General features: G+C 45.4%; 1 protein-coding gene across 1 annotated transcript in view; it reads right to left on the reverse strand.

Moving 5' to 3' along the window:
- The window catches only part of PCCA (propionyl-CoA carboxylase subunit alpha), a 3,020,006-nt gene that overhangs the window by 1,225,326 nt on the left and 1,775,178 nt on the right, over positions 1–19,502 (reverse strand). Inside the window, exon 17 of the mRNA XM_069637005.1 lies at positions 8,544–8,654. Within this exon, the coding sequence (XP_069493106.1) occupies positions 8,544–8,654 (111 nt within the window). The remainder of the gene's footprint in view (positions 1–8,543; positions 8,655–19,502) is intronic.

A 19,502-nucleotide genomic window follows, 5' to 3' on the forward strand; every position in this document is an offset into this window, starting at 1 on the left:
TACTATAGAACCCTCAATTCGTCAGAATGGGAGGGGGATGTGACCCAAAACGATGAATTCCTGGAAGGGCTACCAATCCCAGGGCTCCATAAAGAGATAGCGGAATCCCTAGAGAATCCCATTACAGTAGAGGAAGTCACGCAGGACATTACCGGTATGAAATCAGGAACCGCTCTGGGGGAAGATGGGTTCACAATAACATTTTATGAATTATATTAATCCCTGCTAGCCCCACGCTTAGTAAAGGTAGGTATTCTATGTGTGTTAGGGGGGCAAACCCCTCCCCCCACAATGATGGCCTCAGGGGTGGACACAGCACCATCCACTGCGACTCTGGCATTGCGGGGGCCCAGGAAGTGTCATCCTCGTAGCATCCTGCAACCTCCTGCAGCCTGGCGACCAGGAGGGAGTGATCCACAAGATCAAAGGCCGCAGGTGCAGCAGCATCACTAGGACTAGGTGACTATCATCCACAATTAGGGAGAGGTTGGACTTCAAATCAAGAGGGGCAGTCTCAGTGCCATTTCTGGCTCTGAAGCCAGACTGGCGTGGTCCGAGAAAATGGTTTCCCTCGATGTAGCTGTGGAATTGTAAGGCCGCCACTTGGTCCAATACTTTAAGCAAAAAATGGGACATAGGTGATGGGACGATAATTCCCTGCCATAAAAGGATTGAGACTACTCTTTTTAAGAAGTGTCGTAATCCAAGCCTCCTTCGGAAACTCAGGTACTAGGCCTTCTGAAAAAGAGAGATTCACCAACTTAGTGACCCAAGGGACTAGGGTGTCTAAGCAATCTTTAAACACCTTTGAGGAAGAGATGTCCCCATGGCAGACAGTGGGTTTCAAAGAACATATGATTTTAGATATATCATCCTTGGAGCAGGGAGAGAAAGTGAACTTGTTGATTTTAAAGACTGATACTGGCCTAGAATTAGACCCAGAAATCGAGATATCCTCCTCAAAGGGCGGATTAGCCTTCCTCTCGGCGCAAATGGCCTCCTGATGTTTAAGGATGTTTTGCTTAAAATCATCGTGGATTGCCTGACACCATTTCAAATCCTTAGTGGGAACTTGTCCCGCGACTGTCTTTCCCTCAAATCCCTTCAGGATTGTGAAGAGCTCTTTGGAGCTTTGGCCTGGGAGATACTGTTGTTGAAGATAACTGTTTTAGCAGCCATAATGCCTGCCGTTAAGTGTTGTACTGCTCGTTTGTAAGAAGCGAACGTGAGTGGTGAAAGGGATTTACGCCAATTTCTTTCTGCTACCCTTTTAGAATGTTTCCGATCAAGAATATCCTGGTTGAACCAGGAGGTCTTGAGAGAGGCTGATGTAATTAATCTAGTCCGAAGAGGGGCAAGAAAGTTGACGGTTTCATTCAAGGCTCCTAAAAGAAAGCAGGCTAGGTCGGCGGCATTGTCACATTTTTCAAGCCCAATAAGCTTATTTTCGAGGATAGCCAATAGATTACCTGCAGTAACTTTTTTTTAGGTTTCTTGAGGTCGTGGTATGACTGGGAATAACATTCGTCCTCAAGGGAGGGGCTGGGGGTGAACAAAAGAAGACACAGGGGGGTGTTCGGACCAGGGGCACACTCGGACAGAGATATCAGACACAGGTAAGCAATGTGAGAGAATCCGGCCTGCGATGTTTGTTGGTTTGCTCACCGCTTAGGAATACCCTACAAAGCTTAAGGCTGATAGTAGACAGCAGGCCAGTTTGTCAGAGGGGTCATCCTCCCACAGGTTAAAGTCACCAAGGACGATGATGGGGGTGCTAGTTTTGGTAAGTTTAACAGGCCAATGAGTTGTTCCTCAAAGGAGGGCATGACTCTAGGTGGTCGATACAGTGCAAGTATGGTGAGGGAGACTTGGACGTTTATTTTGATTTTTATCCTCAGACACTAGTCGTCAAGGGCCACGCACGGAATCAGATGGCCATCCAAAAGTCTGTTGCAAACAATTGCAAACCCCCGCCCCTTTTGCCCTGCTGATCACTCCGAAATAGATTGTACTGCGATGACTATGGCAGAGTAGCCTCAGAAGGAGTGGACTCATTGAGGCAAGATTCTGTAATCACCAGAAAGTCAGGTGCCTCTTGAGACAAAAGGTCCTCAATTTCTGCTCCATGGAACAGGAGGGATCTAGTATTTAAAAGGGAGAAACTGAGTGGCCCCTCCTATGGACGCTGACTTGGCTTGTCAGCTTTAGATGGAGATTGAGCGGTTATAAGTGTGCCGGGCGCTGCACCACCAGTCAGCCACTCATGTTTAGCACGCAAGATGCACAGGTAGAAAGTCACCTTGCTCTGTAAGGCATGTATAAACATAGGATTGTGGATTGTTGGTATCGATACTCCTATGGACATAATATACAAGTGATAGCACGAACGTAGAGGTGGTACCCGAGTCCAGCGAGTCCCCAGAGCGCCCCAGACGCTGACCAGTGCCAACCGCCTCTTCAAACGCGACAGCACCAAGGTGCCGCCGACATACTGAAGAAAGCTGGGGTGGCCGGGAGATGTAGTTTGTTATGTTATGATAAAGCAACTTCTATAGCGTACGGTCACCCAAGGGTATTTTGGCGCTATAGGATAAGGCAAGCCAGAATGAAGAAGGCTCCATTTAAAACAGATAGGTCTTAACAGCCTTCCTAAAGGCCAGATGGTTGGATAGCTTTTTAATAGCTATCAGGAGTCCATTCCAAAGCAGAGCTGCTGCTATAGGGAAGGCACAACCTCCAATCCGTACACGACAGTAGGAGGGCACACAGAGATGATCAGCAGAGGCAGAGCATAGACAGCGCGCAGGACAATAGTGGATGCACTTTGTTCTGAGAAATTCTGCCCCCCATGCAGAGCCTGATGGACAATGCATAACGCTTTGCATCTGATACATTGAGCGAAACCGGGAGCCAGTGAAGGGAGCACACGGGAAATGTGGGCCCCATAGAGCGTGCCCATTGCCACACGAGCTACCAAGTTTTGAAGGTGTTGGAGCCGCTGGATCAGCCCCTTCAGCTGTGCCAGATACAGAGAATTGCAATAGTCCATCCGGGATAGCATCATAGCTGCCACCACCGGTGGACGAAGAGAGGCAGGAATCAACTACTTTCTTTAGCACTTTCAGTTGGAAGTGACCTGATTGACAAACCGCTGCTACTTGATGGTCCATAGACAAGGAAGCAGAAAGGACTACACCCAGGTTTTTCACCTTCGCCGTCGGGACCGGAAGGGGACCGAGACATGTAGACCAAAAGGAGGACACCCGGAGTGAAGGATCAGGAGGTTAGACAGCCACCAGAACCTCAGTCTTGTCTCCTTTCAATTTAAGCCAGTTGTGCAGCCAGGCACTCCTGTAAGAATGACACCTCAATTCGATCAAGATCTAAACAAATCAGGATGTGGGTGACATCCGCATAGGAGTAGCACCTGATGCCGAGGGAGCGGATGAGACACACAAGAGCCCAGATGTAAATATTAAATAAGATCGGAGACAAGGAGGAGCCCTGCAGCACGCTACAGCTGAGATGACACAGGGCAGAGAAAAAAGGAGGCATGGCAAGGATTTGAGTGTGGTCCGCCAGGAACGAAGTGAACAAGGGCAGTACTTGAACAGATATACCTATCTGGGTAAGGCAGGACATCAGAATTTGTCGAATGCTGCTGACAGATCTAGGAGAATCAGGGCACCCACACCACTGAGTCTACTAGCCTGGTGATGATATCCTGGATGGAGACCAGCACACTCTGTACCCCTGCCAGGCCTGAAACCAGATTGAGCAGGGTCCAGAAGATCGGAAGATTCAAGAAATGGAGAGAAGAGGGGACACCAGGGATTCAAGGAGCTTTGCGAGGAAGGGGAGAAGAGAGATAGGGCGAAAATTGGAAAGAACAGAAAGGTCCAGTGATGTTTTTTTTTTAAAGAGGAATAACCCTAGAAGCTTTAAGCTCTGGCGGCACCAGTCCAGATTGACAAGAATCATTAATGGCGGCGGTGATCACTATGAGGAGATCAGGAGAGAACTTTTTCATAATATTCAGAGGGATAGCGTCCGATCGGGAACAGGACTTGATCCTATGAATGGCAGCCAGAACCGCCTCTTTGGAGAACCTGTAGAAGGATGAACAGCTCTTAGGACCAGCAGAGTCAGCAGATACAAGCACAATATTGTCACTAATAGAGGAGGAGTTCCTCACTGTAGCTATATTGGCACGGATAATATCAATCTTGGTGATAAAATATTTATACATAGTTCTTGGGTTGGCGTGATATTAGGAGTAAGTCTGGTAGTAGAAGAAAGTGGTTTGATTGCCTAGAAGTGAGCCTTGGGTTTGCATAAAGATGATTCAATGTTATTCGTTAAATACAAGGTTTTAGCTGCTTTAATGACTAGTGAGTATGCTGCAGGGCAGATCTTGTACTGACCCTTGAGAAAAGGGTCATAGGCCTTACGCCATTTGCGCTCTGTTTGTCTTAATTTAAGCTGTGCATCCCACAGTAGATCGGAGAACCAGGGTTCAGAGGGCAGTCTGCGTGGTTGGATAAAATCTAAAGGGGCAACCCCATCCGCACCCTCAAGCAATGCCTGAGAGTAAAGAAAGGGAGGCAACAGGAGCCAACTTACACTTAACAGTAACCAAGGCGAACATACTTTGAATGTCAGCTGTGCGCATGAGCGCTGGCAGATTTTGCTTGCTGGAGTTTTAGGCTGGGGCTACAAGAAGTGTTTGGTACGCGAGCTGCAGGCAAATGCGAGCTATCGTCTGAAAGATACGTGGATGCTGCCTAAGAATGCAGTGAAAGTCACAGGTGGCAGGAGAGTCGAATCAAGGCAGAATTCTGCACAGATGTAACAAAGTAACATCTATAGGTGTCCTTACTGCTTGGCTAACTGATACATCACACCAATCAAGTTAAGCAAGTGTTCACGCACAGATAACACACACAGCGCTACACACAATGTTATAATGTTATGGAGCCAAGATGGGGGACAAAACGGTGGTGAAGGGGCAATGTTTTCACAACGCCGACAGAAAGTAGAGTCATGAAAAGAAGGGAAAACAGGAGCCCCTCTGTTGGCAGCCCAACTGCAAGAAAAACATAATACACATGGTGCAAAACCTGAAGCATAAAGAAAAGTAGTTTGGGATTTGAAATAAAACAAGAGATGAGAAACAACTGCCATAAAAACATGAGCTTGGTAACTAGATTGGTGAAGGTAAATAATGCAGAGACTATGAATCCTGACAATTGGTGGAAACTCTTTTTTTTTTTTAAACCGTATTTTATTGTTTTTACAACAATTTCAAGAACACCATACACATGTTTACAGCACAATGGTATCAGGATCATAAACAACATCGGGATATGAACCATTATACTTTTCCCTTCTTTCTGTCTGGCCTCCTCATGGCTTAAATTAAACTCCCTCCAAAAGATGTATAGGTTTTGTCCAATACAATCCCTTCCGGACAGGTGTAATTCTGCATCGGTTGCCGTCTACATTTTTCCTACCCATTTCCTTCCCCTGCACACCCGAGTGACAACCAAAAGTGCACAATTCACTTTATAGACCTCAACACCTCTCAGTACCAATCAGCCTATGTACATGAGTAATCATCATTAGGGATGTAACAGTATACCGTTAAAGATACCGTGAACCACTTAATTGAACAATAATAACCGTCACATTGTTTATACCGTTATACCGTTCATACCGTAAAGTGTGCTTTTCAATCTGATTTGGAAAGGCTGCAGTAAGCAAGTGCTGCGCAGTCTTGGTCTTGCACTGTTGGATGTGCCGTCTGCCAAGTAGTTTCAGTTGGAGCAGTTTTTAATGCCATTCCATAAACCACACGTGCCTGACACAACATCAATATGTTAGCAATAGGAAGAATAGATACAGTGCCAAGAAGGAAAAGGGCTTACTTTGGGTTGGCGGCTTTGGGGTTTATATATTTATAATGGATAATGTTCTCTAAACATATGGCAATGGGGGATTTCCCTGGTTCTATCATTGAATTTACATATAATAAGTCATACTGCGAAATTCACTCATCTCTGTGGGTATTCCCTGCTGCCATACCAAAGGGTAACATGTCCGTGATTACTGAACACCATTTGGCCCGCAAGCAAACTAAAGGCTGTAACGTAAAGAGAGCGCGTCTGTGTGTGTGTGTGTGTGTGTCTGTGTGTGTGTGTGTGTCTGTCTGTGTGTGTGTGTGTATATGCGCACAAGGGTATACTACCATCAGCCTCCATTGATCGGTGGCATGCATGTTATCAAGATGGTAACATGTTCATCTTCACCAGTAGTCAGTGGGGGAGCATAAAGCCTAAATGACCACTTAAGAAAAGCTATTCAGTTTGCTTTGCCAGTTGCAGCAGGGCTCCCCCCCCTCCTCCTCTCCACACGAGTGTTTGTGTTTGGTGGAAGCAAGGCATTTCAGTGGAAAGTATGTTGAAAAGCCCAATTCTGGCCCTGGGTGCCTGGTTTTGTTTGTGATGCTAAATCTGTCAATTTATGACCTTTTAGAAAATATTTGTTAAGATTTAACTCCACCTGCTATACCGCGATAACCATGATATACCGTCATTTGGCAAGAAGGTTATCGTACCGTCATAAAACTAATACCGTGACACCCCTAATCATCATATACCATTTCAACATTATGTTGTGCCACACCGCCCTGGCAGAGTCGAAGAGACCAACAGGCACTATGTGCGGCATAAGAATTATTGTTGGGCTCCCTCATGCTTACCTCTCCTCCTAGAATGCATTTCTATATTCAGTATAACATTCCAAAAAGGGAAGCAAAGTCATATCTATGTGGGAGTGGGATTCCAATAGGGCTGCAGTGATACTTTCCATTTGAAATATGTCATGTGCTTTCGTAAGACATTCCCCTTTCGTTGGTAGGGTGCTGCATTTACACTTGACTGTCAGACATACTCGTGCTGCTAACAATACATTTATAGGCATGTGGGAAAGAATTTTATTAGTCCCCTCCCCATATGTCTCCATGGCAAATAGAACCAATAGTGGGGTCTATCTCCTAAGGATGACGTCTGGAACTCTGTATTTAAAATAAAAGTCATAACCGAAACAGCATTTGATCTAATATTTTATTTGAGTGATACCACTCCAAAACATTCCTGAGAAATTTGGCTTTTTCTGCATGAGTGGCAGGGATACTACACTATTCGAGAGGGTGAGGGATGACAACACAACATTTATGAGCTAAAAGTGTGACAGATGCCATCTAAAGACCAGGCGGATGAGCAGTTAATGTTCACAAACTGAATTAGTGACCAAACGCTGAAAGATGCGTTTTAAAATGTTTCCTCTTGCTTGTCATCACATTCAGAAGACACTAATGTTGCAGGAGCATAATATTTAATTTGATGCTCATTTGTTTCTGCACAATTAATACTTTCATGAAGACATTTTTCCTGCTGATGTGGGAAATTGCCACATGGTGCGAGTAAGTGAGTTTGCAATTTTAAAATGATAACAAGTGACAAAAGCAGACAGGTAATATTTAACAATCGTTCGTATTTAATATTGGTTATAAAATGTATATTGTTGTACGTGTTATTAGCAAAACCAAGGTTTGCAACAGTGAAATGCTGTTTTCTTGTTTCTCTGGTTACACTGTAAATAAATAATGTATTTCAATATTAATATAGTTAATCAAAACACTGTTTTCAAAACTGAGACATACTTGACAAAAGAGCTCCCTATATTGTGGGTTTTATTTCCTCCCTTCCACTCAGCCTTTATCCTATTCACCTAAGATCAAAGCACAAAGTCCAGATTAGGAACGGTCTATAGAAACCTTGGGAAGAAGGTAAGCAAATAAGGTTGGCAGGTACTTTATCAATTCTTCTAGCCACAATTTACTGAATGTTCAATCCATAATTCCACCCTGAAGATCATGAAGGTTAGAAAAAGCATGGGGTATACGACAGAGGGCATAGTCTGGCCTTAGATTTATTGTTTGCTTGTCAAACTGAGGTGTTTCTATGATATTTCAAAGGAAACTACTGGCATAGGAGTGTGCCAACATTTTGGCAGAAATGGGTTAAAAAGTGGAATTGAATAATGTGCAAACTTTAAAAAATATCACTGCGGCAAAATGCGATCTGCAACAATTGTGCCAAAGCAGCTAGTAAAGCAGATTCCTCTAAATTGCTTCCAAAATCCCAACTAGGACTTAAAATGAACCACTTGCATGAACTTCATTCATGATCATGGCATTTAAAACTCATTTGTTTCTTCTCATTTTATCTCCATTTTATATCAAATGACTCTGCAATAAATGACATGTTGTGCTCCACTTCATCCACCTTAAATGTGTTCCATTCAAATACCATCAGGATAGCGTACCAATACGTCCATGGTTTATCTTTCCTCCTAAGATCTGTTTTTCAAAACCTTTTACATGAAAGCAAAAGATGAGGCTCGGGTCATTGCAATATTCTTAACAGCTCGTTTTACCATGATGAATTCCTATACACAAAGGTATTTAGATGTAAACAAACCTTTGAAACCATCAGGATACACATCAGGAAGGAACTTGGTTGTAATATTTCCTTCAATGAAGAGAGGATTCGTGATCACTTCTCGCAGAAGTGGAACATTGTGAGCAACACCTATGGGATACACAGCAAGAAGAGAATAGTTGATATAAATGTTGCAAATAAAACCCGTTTTTAGTGCAAAAAAGAAAGGAGAGCATTTTACATTTAGTAGAACTTGTGCCATTTAATTCTATGCTAAAAAAAGCACTGAGAGCACAATTACATGTCAAATCAACTTTCGATTTACTGCTTCCAAGAGCAATAGTAAACCTACTGATAATAATGCTGGATGTGATTAGACAATAACATGGCATTTAAACAAGAATAATGTATTCAATATAGACAGACGCAGCAGAGCACCAATGTAAAATGTTATCTATATATACTAATTCTTATTTAAAAAAATAACAGATTAACACGTACTTGCTTTGATGCTTTTTAGACCTACTTTATTCCATGTTCTATCAAAAGAATGCAACGATCACATAAATAACAAAGAAAACACTTCCAAGTTGAGGGCCTCCATTTTTCCATTAAAAACTAGATAAGAAACCAATGTTGACTAAAACATTTAGTACACTGGATTAAAGCTGTATTGAATTACACAGTATGTCATAAAATTGTACACACACCTGCCTAGGAGAGAGAGGAACTACTGAACTCGACAGACTCTTCCAGATTTACCTAGTCTAAATCTGGCTGTTGCATTCTATGCTTTGAACCTCCATGAGACGTGTAGAAAGTACTTGGCACTATCAACCAACAATTCAAAAAAGACCCTGGTCTATAAATCTGTGACCCTCTGCAACATCTTTACCAGTTGATTGGAGTTGACAGCCAACTCTCAGACACTGAAAGAAATCAGTTAAACCGAACCAAATCTTAAGCAGCATCAGCCCCGTTAAGACAACAAATGAGCACGCAAGTCCAAGCAAGGCAGTGCATATATGGCTTCAGAATCCCTAACAGTTTAACAAAAAGGCTAAGAGTCCCTTTCTAAAGATTTCAGAAGAAGCGCAAGGAGATAAAGTACACCAAATAGCTAGCCTCCTTCCTCTGTTAACCAATATCTTGTTGCTGGGCTAGTCGGCACCATGTGGAGCAAGTTACTTACTTGTAACTCTTGTTCTTCAGCATGGGTCTTGCATGGATTCACATGCTCATGAATATTCCCCATCGTCAGACTGGGACTCCTCTGTAAAATTAAAGCAGTTTAGCTTTAAGCCAAAAAACTGTGCGTCTCAATAGCCTATCAGTGTCACTTTGGCTCAGATTGCCGCAGTCAATGACACTAGGCCTCCTAAGCGCAACCCCTGGTGGTCATCTTCAGATTTCGTTGTGCATGTAAAGTGGCAGTATGAACTAAGAAGAGCCAGAGAGGGGAAAGAGGGAGGGTGGGTTTGCATGTTAATCCATGCAAGACCCATGCTGGAGAACAGGAGTTATAGGTAAGTAATGTGTTCCTTCTCATTCATAGGGTCTTGCATAAATTCACATGCTCATGAACACGACTACACAGCAGTACATATACACAACCACAGGAGGCGTCAAGGCTCACAGAAGCTATACACTTCACCCCTGGAACAAACTCATCTCAAAAAGGTTGCACTGCACTGCTTGGCCGACCCAGGACTCCTGCCTGGAATCTCTGTCGATGCAGTAGAATCTTGTGAAGGTGTGGGTAGACAACCACATAGCAGTCCTGCAAACAGAGGAACACCAGAGAGAAACAATACTGTTGCTGCAATGGCTCTAGTGGAATAGGCTCTCAGCTGGCCTAGAAGTGGTCTGTTGGTCAGATGATGACAATGCACGATACAGCCAGAGAGCCACCTGGAGATGGAAGTCTTAGACAGGGCTTTCCCACGTCACACAGGTCCAAAATGTTGTGAAGTCATTTGAAAGTGAGTGCAACATAGAACTTCAAGGGACGCACCACATCCAGTGAATGCAACACCCTTTCAGCAGGCGAAGGAGGATTCAGAAAGAAAATTGGCAGAAACAAAGACTTGTTGAGATTGAAGTATGACAGTATCTTTGGCATAAAGGAGGGATGAGTTTGCAGAACCACCTTAGCTGAGTTGAATGACAAATATCTAGGTTTACAGAAGAGTGCCTGCATCTCACCAACCCGACTGGCCGTGGTGATTGCCACCAGGAATTTGGTCTTCCATGACAGAAACTTCAAAGGGGTTTCATGCATCAGTTCAAACGGAGTCCCCATCAGTCTGGATAATACCAAGTTCAGCTCCCACGCCAGAGCCTTGTCCGGAGGGAATGTTCTTAAGAGGCCCCTGAGAACAAGCCTGTGTGATCAAAGGGAAAGCTTGCCCAGAGCCCGGGTCTAGCGGGATGTGGCAGCCAGGTGGACATTGATAGATGCGTGGGCAAGGCCAGCATTGGCCAAATAGAGCAGGTATTAGAGAAGCTGTAGAGCCAACATGTGCAGTGGACATATCTTTTGTGTCAGGCACCACACTGTAAAACACTTACACTTGTGTTTGTAACAAGCAAGCGTAGAGTGGGTCTTGGCCTTGGTGCCCGCATTCTAGGGCAGAAGGAGCCAGGCCGTGATGCTCAGAGATGCTCGGTTGTGGTACAGGATTGACCCTCCTTCCCTAGAGTGGAGGTTTGTAAGAGGAGGCAGTCCGATGGCTGGAACCACTGACAGATGGAGAATGCATGAGTACCAGATCTACCCGACTGTTCCCTGATAGGCAGGGACCTGAAAGGGTGCGCCCAGCGAGAGATGAGAACGAACTGACCACAACTGCAGGGCTAGATGGATGCCCAATTAAGGACGATCTTGTCGGTCCACATGCCAGTGACTTGCTGCCATCTGGCATCCAGAAATTCCTGAAAACGTCTCATCTACAGTCTGCAAAAAGGGACCAGGTGGATGCAGGAGTACACCATCCCCAGCAGGCACTTGATGGCCCGGACTGTTGCAACGGAAGATGTGGATAGCTGTTGGACCTTTCCCAGGATGGCCTTCATCAGCTCTTCTGAGGGAGTAGCTAGACACAAGCGTGTGCTGAGTTAGAGATACAGGAATAGTGCGTTCCAAAATGGCACAACACAGGACTTCGGATAGTTGATTGAGAATCATAACCAAGTCAGAATCTTGATGGCCTCTCCAGTGTGCTAGATTTTCAATAATCTCGATATAGGAAGTCAAACTTTTTGTGGTATGTATATTAGATCTTTTGGTGGGGTAGGTAAATTGGATTCGGTCATTTTGGCCAAATCAGATTCCTTTACGGCGCAGATGCGTTGCCACTGGGGCCAAGCATTTGGTGAACATCCTCGGAGCAAAGGCCAGGAGCCTTGAACTGGTAATGGCGCCCTCCAATGACAAAACGCAGGAACTTCTGGCGTTTGCGATGAATCAGCATGTGGAAGTAAGTGTCCTCCAAATTGAGGGTCGTCAGAAAATCCCCTCCATCAAGCTGGTCGAGCATGTGCTTCAACGGGACCATTATCCACTTTGGGATTTTAGGAACTTGTTGAGGCATCACAAGTCTAGAATTGGTCGGCACCCTCCTGACTTCTTTATTACCAGAAAGTATCTGGAGTACATTATGGAGTCCCGTAAGCACTAAGGGACTGGTTCAATTACCCCTTGGCGCAGCATGGCTTGAACTTCCTTTAGCAGTTGCGACACGTGCAGTCCTTGTCGTGAGACAGGAGGAATATGAGGGCATTGTCCTGGAATCTCACAACGTTCCCCTGCTGAAGGACATTGAGCACCTATTTGTCTGTGGAGATCTTTTGCCACTGATCGACTCATAGCGATAGCCGGCCAGAAGTGAGGGCGCGTGTCCTGGCCCGGTTCAGGCCTGCTTCGGCTCCTGCGTCCTGGATGGGGGTCGACGATGATGCTGGGTGTCAATGCCGTGGACCTGGGAGCAACCCTTATTATCCTCCTGGGAGGTGGAGCTGCAGCGCTACCGAAGGGTTGGTGAAACTCTTGGAAGACCTGGAGACTCTCCGTTAGGGAAATGAAAGGACAGCCTCCTCTGCTGAAGGGTTCCCAGAGAACGTTCCGTCTCAGTGTCAGTCTTTATGCCCTAAAGAGTGTCATCAACTGTCTTACCAAACAGGTTGTCCCCGTCAAATGGCATGTTGATGACCTTGATCTGTGCGGAAATTGGTGGCCTCGAGCCAACATTGGCACTTGGCATTCCCCATCTGGCGACATCCAGAGTCTCCGAGGTCCAGAGTGGCAGTGATGGTGTGGTCGGAGGTCACCTCCCCTTTTTGGAACAGGGCCAAGACTTCGGCCTTCTTATCGTTAGTGAGGAAGTCAAGGATGGACCCCACCTCATGTCACAACTCCCTGTCGTACCTTGACAGGATGGCAAGGGAGTTAGCGGAATTGATTGTTAAAGCTGCCGTAGTGATGATGCACTTTCCTAGAGCATCTAGCTTCTTACCCTCCTGGTCTGGAGGCACCATGGACGAAGAAAAGCAATTGTAAGGCCTCTTTCTAGGAGGTGGCTGAGACAACCACGTCCAGAAAGGGTTGGGACCTAAGGCACCCTTCCCTGGGAGAAGAGTCTAGAACCTAGTACTTCCCCTACAACCGTCACCCTTAGCAGGAGTCATATTAGGAGCCTTCATGACCACTAAGCCATCCTCCCATATGTCATCCAACTAGGGGATCGAGATAATGGTCTTCTTGGGTGACTTCCGTAGTTCAAAAAGGAAACCCTCCTTTTTCTTCTCTTCTGTTACCAGGTTAAAGAGCTTGGCAGCCCTCAATATCAGTGGAAAGAACCTATCTCGTCCAGGGGAGAAGCCCTGGTGGGCGCATCAACTTCTGGAAGTTCTCCATCCATGGGAAACTAGTCATCAAACTCATCCGTGTGAGTAGCAGTGGTGTCCGTGTCCATCTGAGTTGGTTCCTCCACCACAGGGGGGCAGTGACCCTGGCACTGGCCAAGGGGTAAAAAGGGCCTTGTGAGGCACTGTTGTCTAAGGCCGAGAAGGCCTTGGAGGGATCTTTGTCAGAAAAGGGAGAGTGGGCGGTTGGTGTTGGATTTCAGCCACCAGTATGTGTGTGTAAAGCGGTCAGTATGTCCAAGGACATGTCCCTCGGCGCAGGAGCATCTGCAGTAGGAGCCGGGCCTGAGCCCCTTGGATGGCCAAACGGTTAAGAAGGTAAGTGGGTCGGTGACCCCAATGAGGCATAGGCAGAATGGGTTTGGGTTTCCCTTGGCCCCCTTCCCGATTGGAGTACAGACCTTCTTGCAAGTTTTCTTCAGAACTGGTGTAGATTGCTGCAGCCCTTCTGGGGATCCCAGAGGTGCTGGAGTGAAGAGCGGTACAGCCTCGGTGGGCCTGGGCAGGAAGTACAGAGTATTTCTCTCACTAAATCAGAGCCCCTACGGAAAGTGACGACTGGCGCCTGAGGAGCAGGAAAAAGGCGCTGACGACGGGACCATCTACGGAACCGCTGATTAAGGTCTAGGAGGCAGAGAAACCCTGGGTGTGATAACGGTCCTAAAGGTGACAGTCATGGACGAATGCCCTTGGTGTAGCAGCCATCTAAGAAAGAGCAGTCTTTGAAGACAGGGTCATCAACGAGGTACCGTCGACTGGGCAGTCGGCGACAGGGCAATGGTATTGGTGGACGAAGTAGTCAAAGAGTCTTGCATCGACTATGGCATTGACGACAAAGCCGGGGGCTGGTCCGTTGATTGGCTCTTCAATGAAGACCGGTGTTTGGCCGCTGAGACCAGTGATTTCCTCGCAGAGGCAACCCTTCTGCGCCGGTAGGCTAACCGTCCATGGAGTCTGTGACAGCGACCAGCCCCTCTCAGAACTGGGTCCCACAGCCACAACAACTGATGAGGAAGGCGATGGAGCGTGTGATTTTGACTTCTTCTGGATCTTTGCCAAGGAAGCTTCCTCAAAAGACCTTCACCTCTTTTTACTAGAGGGAGCACGCTCTTTGGACCTGCCAGTTCTGGAATAGGAATGACTATGCCCAGGGGCTACATCAGAGGCCTTCCCCTCCTCGATCCACACCACCAACCTCCTATGGCGGCCCTTCCATCACTTTGACCAAAAGGATTGGCAAATCGGACATCTGTCTGCATCGTGATCGGGATGAAGACAGTATATGCATTTGAGGTACCGATCCTCGAAGATATTCTTCAGGCCGCAGCTTTCACAGAACTTAAAAACACTTTTTCATGGCATCCGCCATGGTATTCAAGCAAGGCCCAAGCCTGGGCCTGTGGCGCCACGAGCTGATGATCAGACGATGGACTTGAGATCTTCTCCGGCAACGGGCCGCCGCCGCTGGTAGTCAGAACGTGATGGTGCACAATGAAGAGATGAAGACTTTTCCCAAAAACAGGCAAAAGCGAGGTAAAAGCTATTGATTTCGAGGCGCGAAGCACAAGGACTCCAAACACAAGAAACGTGCAGTAATAATCCGAAGATGGCCACCAGGGATTTAGTTTAGGACGAGTGTCATTGGCTGGCGAATTAGTGACACTGATGGGCTATCGAGGAGATGGCAGTTTTTTTGAGCTTAAAGCTAAAATGCTTTATTTTACGAAGGATTCCAAGCCTGACGCCCCGGAACATTCATGAGCATGTGAATCCATGAAAGAACTAATTCTGGAGAAGGTTAAACAAGTTATTTACCTAGTTTAATGTTCTTTCAGATTGATCTTGTATTTCTCACACTACAAAGATGACTTGTCTTTTGAATTGTCATCCAGACGTAGACTGATTCAGAACGGTTTCTCACAGCCACTAGATGTTATTACGCAGCTCTGCGCCAACCCATTTGTTCCTTGGTACATCTTGTAGCCAAAGTGATGTCCTCAGTGCATATATGGAGCCATGCAAGCCACTCTTTCGCTGTTCACAGAGGTTGAGGAACAATTGAACTACTGCAACACCACAAAAAAACAATTTGCAAGCAGTAATTCCATAACCTCCATTTTTCTCCCACATTACCGCCCTGCTGTACCACTGGTTTTAGTGATAAGGTGGAGGAAGTAGCTCCAGCAAAAAACTGCATGTAAATCATCCACCTTAATGTCTAATGTCCAATTACCTCGGCAGAATTACCTCGTGACAATTCCAATAAATTCCCCCTTAAGTCCTATGAACTCCAAAAATGGGGACCAACACCACTGTGCAACCACTTGTAATACAGTGGTATATCCAACAGAGTTAGTGGCGTATTTAATCATTGATTTTATCAGTAGATTTTTCAGCTAAACTTGGAATGAGGCCCAATGATTTGTGAATGACTGAAGAGAAGCGCAAGTTGCCGCCTGACCGTTCAGCAAAGGAACCTCTCTCTGGGGCACAGGACACGCTGCCTGACTCTTTTGATTGGGCCTTAGACCTTCAGTATCCTGGTTAGCCAACACATAGCTTGTTTTGATGCATACAATTATCCCACTAGATCTAGTCTGCTCTGCAATTACTTTTTAAGTATCTTCAAAGACAAAAAAAGTTTGCCATCTAAACAATACTTCTTGGTTACAGCCATAAAGGATGCAAGGTTCTGTTAGGGTCCAGCCTATTCAACCTTTTGTTCACCTTAGATGGCTAAGGTGATGGAAAAAGAACACTGATAGGGTCTTTTCTGCAGCAAAGTCAATTCTGAAACTACTTAATTAAGGTCTGACGCTCAAGATAACCTCTTAAGAGAAAACCTGAAAAGATGAAGACACACACAAGGCTTGTTGTTTTGGGGCCCTTCTAGTTGAAGATATTGTCACCAAAAATAAACTTGAATATGTGAACAGTCCCAGAGGACACTTATGAATGCTTAGCCTCAAAAAGGAGGCATCAGTAATGTTATTGCTTCCCTGACTATTCACGATAAAGGTTTTGGAGGTGCTCCCCATTCATCCCCTAACTACTCAAAGATGCATCAGTCACTAGAGTAAAACAGCTGACAAAATGGAGCACCCTGTAGATGAAGGATCAGGGAAATCCACCATTGAATAGCTAATATGTGGATAAACAGACGATTCATCATGTATCCTGTAAATGGATACCACTGAGGTGACCACATCCAAAGCCTTTATTCTAGAAAGAGAAAAAGGAAAGCAGAGTCTGCTCATTCTCTGAAAACTCCCAGGCTTGACTTGAAATTTCAAAAAAGCACTGTGCTGCAATGATTTTATTACTTGTCACTAAGTGAGGGAATGCTATGGAGGAATCCAGAAATCCTCACTTGAATTTGTGCAAACTGGGAGGGCTTAAGGCAGACTGCTCCAGATTTAGGGAAAAACCCCAGTGAGGGGCAAATGACAAAGGTAACACATCGCTCGAGGTCTTCAACTATTTTGTCTTCCAATCTCGTCCTCAAGAACCAGTCATTGACATACGGAGAAACACAGATTCTAGCCCAATTCTGATTGGCCGCCACCACCACTTTCGTGGATACTTTGGAGCAGAAGGACACAACCAGAAACTGGTAGTGAGTGATCCCCACAACTAAACAGAAGGTACTTATGATTTTGATGGACTGAGACAGGAAAATATGCATCCTCCAAATCTTAAAAAATAAGACAACCGTGAAGCTCCAGAGCCCGGGGGATAAGGCCATGGGCCAGTGTGACTATTTTGAATGTGCCCTTCAATAGAAGCTTACTGAGGATCCTCAGGTTCAGAGTGGGCCTGTGACCCCAAGATTCTTGCGGCTGAAGGAGAAACAGGCATATCAGAATTTTCAAACTTCGGGAGAGGATACAACTGCCACTGCACCCTTAACCATAAACCGAGCCCTCTCTTCTGGGAAAAGCATTTTTGGAGCTAGCATGGGTAAACAGGGTGGCAGACACAGGAATGGGAGGCAGTACCCCAAGACTTGATCTGGAAGACCCAGAGCGCCATAATCTCCTCACATTTCTTACTAAACAAATCTTTTTCTGCCCCTCAAAGAATAATGAGACAAAGGTTCATCCAAAGTGTTTTGCAGTCCAGGTGCTTGATGGTACAGTGCTCCATAATGTACAGCCGTTACTTCATCCACTGCGGAAGGGGTAGAAATACAGCTTTTCAGTAGCAGTTTTTGCCCCTGCCCTGAGCATGTGCCCCTAAAAGGAAAGGAATACAGCCAATAGTAGCCTCTCCCAGGGGAAGCAAACGAAGAGTTGGAGAGGACTGCCAGTGCAAGAGATTTTTTAGTGACGCTGTAGGGTTTGAACTTCTCCAAGCTGTCAGCCTTGGTGGAGAATTGTCCTGTCAAACATAATTTCCAAGAGTTTGACCTGTACATCCTTGGGTTCACCCCAAAAGTGGCTTCCAGGTTATAGCCTAATCACAGCTCCTGATTTCGTGCAAAGCAATTTAGTCCAGCCCAGACGTGTGGATCGGTTTAACCATCTTTTTCCTGTCCAAGCCATCTGATGAAGTGTCTTGGATGTCTAGCGGAAGATACTGTGCTACCTCCGTAGCCATATCCTGTATAGCCAGGTTATAATTGGCTAAACTACAGGCGGCATTAACAGAACATAGTGGCAAAAAAGTGAATCCCTAGGCATTCATTGTTTTGACTCATCGGGAATGATGTCCAGGAAAGTCACCCGGACCCATACACTATGGTAGAGTAGAGGATGCAGCATCAGGGTCTTCAGTTTGGTGTGTAAAGTACCATAAACCTCCTGAATGCTTCAAGTCACAAGGGACTTCATCTCCTTCTCTGCAAAATGGACTTGACTAGAGACAATGAGGTGTTTGTTTCCCAGAATACAGGATGTGGCCACTGGCTTCAGAACCAGAAAGGGGAACTGACACTGCCAGCATCAATAGTGTTGAGGAAAAGTAGCTGACGTCAGGTTCACCAACTCCATACTCCAGATGAATCCCTTAAGCAAGCAGTGGCGAGTGTGGCCATGGTCTGCATAGTCTCTGGAAGGAGCAGATGGCTCAGCTGCTAGCAAAGTCACGGTCCAATGCATGCTTGAACAAATCAAGCTTTGCTTCCTGAAAAGCCTCCCACTTTACAGAGGAGGACACTAAAATAGGAAGGTAGGACTGTCACTCATCTTTAATACCTAGGGAGTTTATTTACAGTGTACACATACATGTTGTTTCAACGTGCATAAAAGCATGGGAGGCCTAGTAAAAAGGTTAAGTAGAAATACCTAGTAGTTGTTGACTGTGCTTAGTCACAGCTTCCTGGGTAACCAGAGGAAAAAACTGAATATCAAGGTGTGGGGATAGGTGCAATGCAAATGTGACAAAAATGGTACAATGACAATAGCTAAACACAGGGTTTTACCATTACGAGTGCTGGTGGTAACAAAGCAAGTTGCTAAAGATGGAGGAAAGACAAGGGAGGATCCCGAGACCTAGCATAGTAGGAAAGTGGAAACACAGATACTCCCTTACTAAATTCAATTTGCTGTGGAATAGGACATTGTTACAGACAGAGCTGAGCATGTGAATGTGGGTGGGCAGAATATAGGTTCAAAGGTGCCTTGGGTTACCTGCACTGAAGGTATTGACTCGGAGGAAAATATAAATAGTTGACATGGTTACAGGGATGGCACATTTGAATAAGTGACTTTTTAGGGGATGTTTCAAAAAGTAGTAGACCATTTCAAACTCAATTTCTCAGGAAGTTTGTTCCATCTTCTAGATGAGTTGAATGCTAAGGTTTCACTGCCCACATGCATTGGCTGGTTTCATACTTCTAAGTGATGGGGGATAACTCAGGGCAACACGTTTGTCTTGGAAGCAAGACAACGCAGCACAACATAGGATTGAATCCTGATCCCCAATTTAGAAAACAATCTCTGGTATTAAGCGCGTTATAAATGAACAATTATAATTATAACTCTACGTCCAGTACTAGTAGCACGGCATCAGGGAACAAAGGCAATGAGTATGGGAAAAGTAGAAATGCAAAGTTGGAACGGCATAAATGTGTGT

This window comes from Ambystoma mexicanum, chromosome 7p (genome assembly GCF_040938575.1).
Source record: "Ambystoma mexicanum isolate Mex_15411 chromosome 7p, UKY_AmexF1_1, whole genome shotgun sequence".
In the NCBI taxonomy this organism is placed as follows: Eukaryota; Metazoa; Chordata; class Amphibia; order Caudata; family Ambystomatidae; genus Ambystoma; species Ambystoma mexicanum.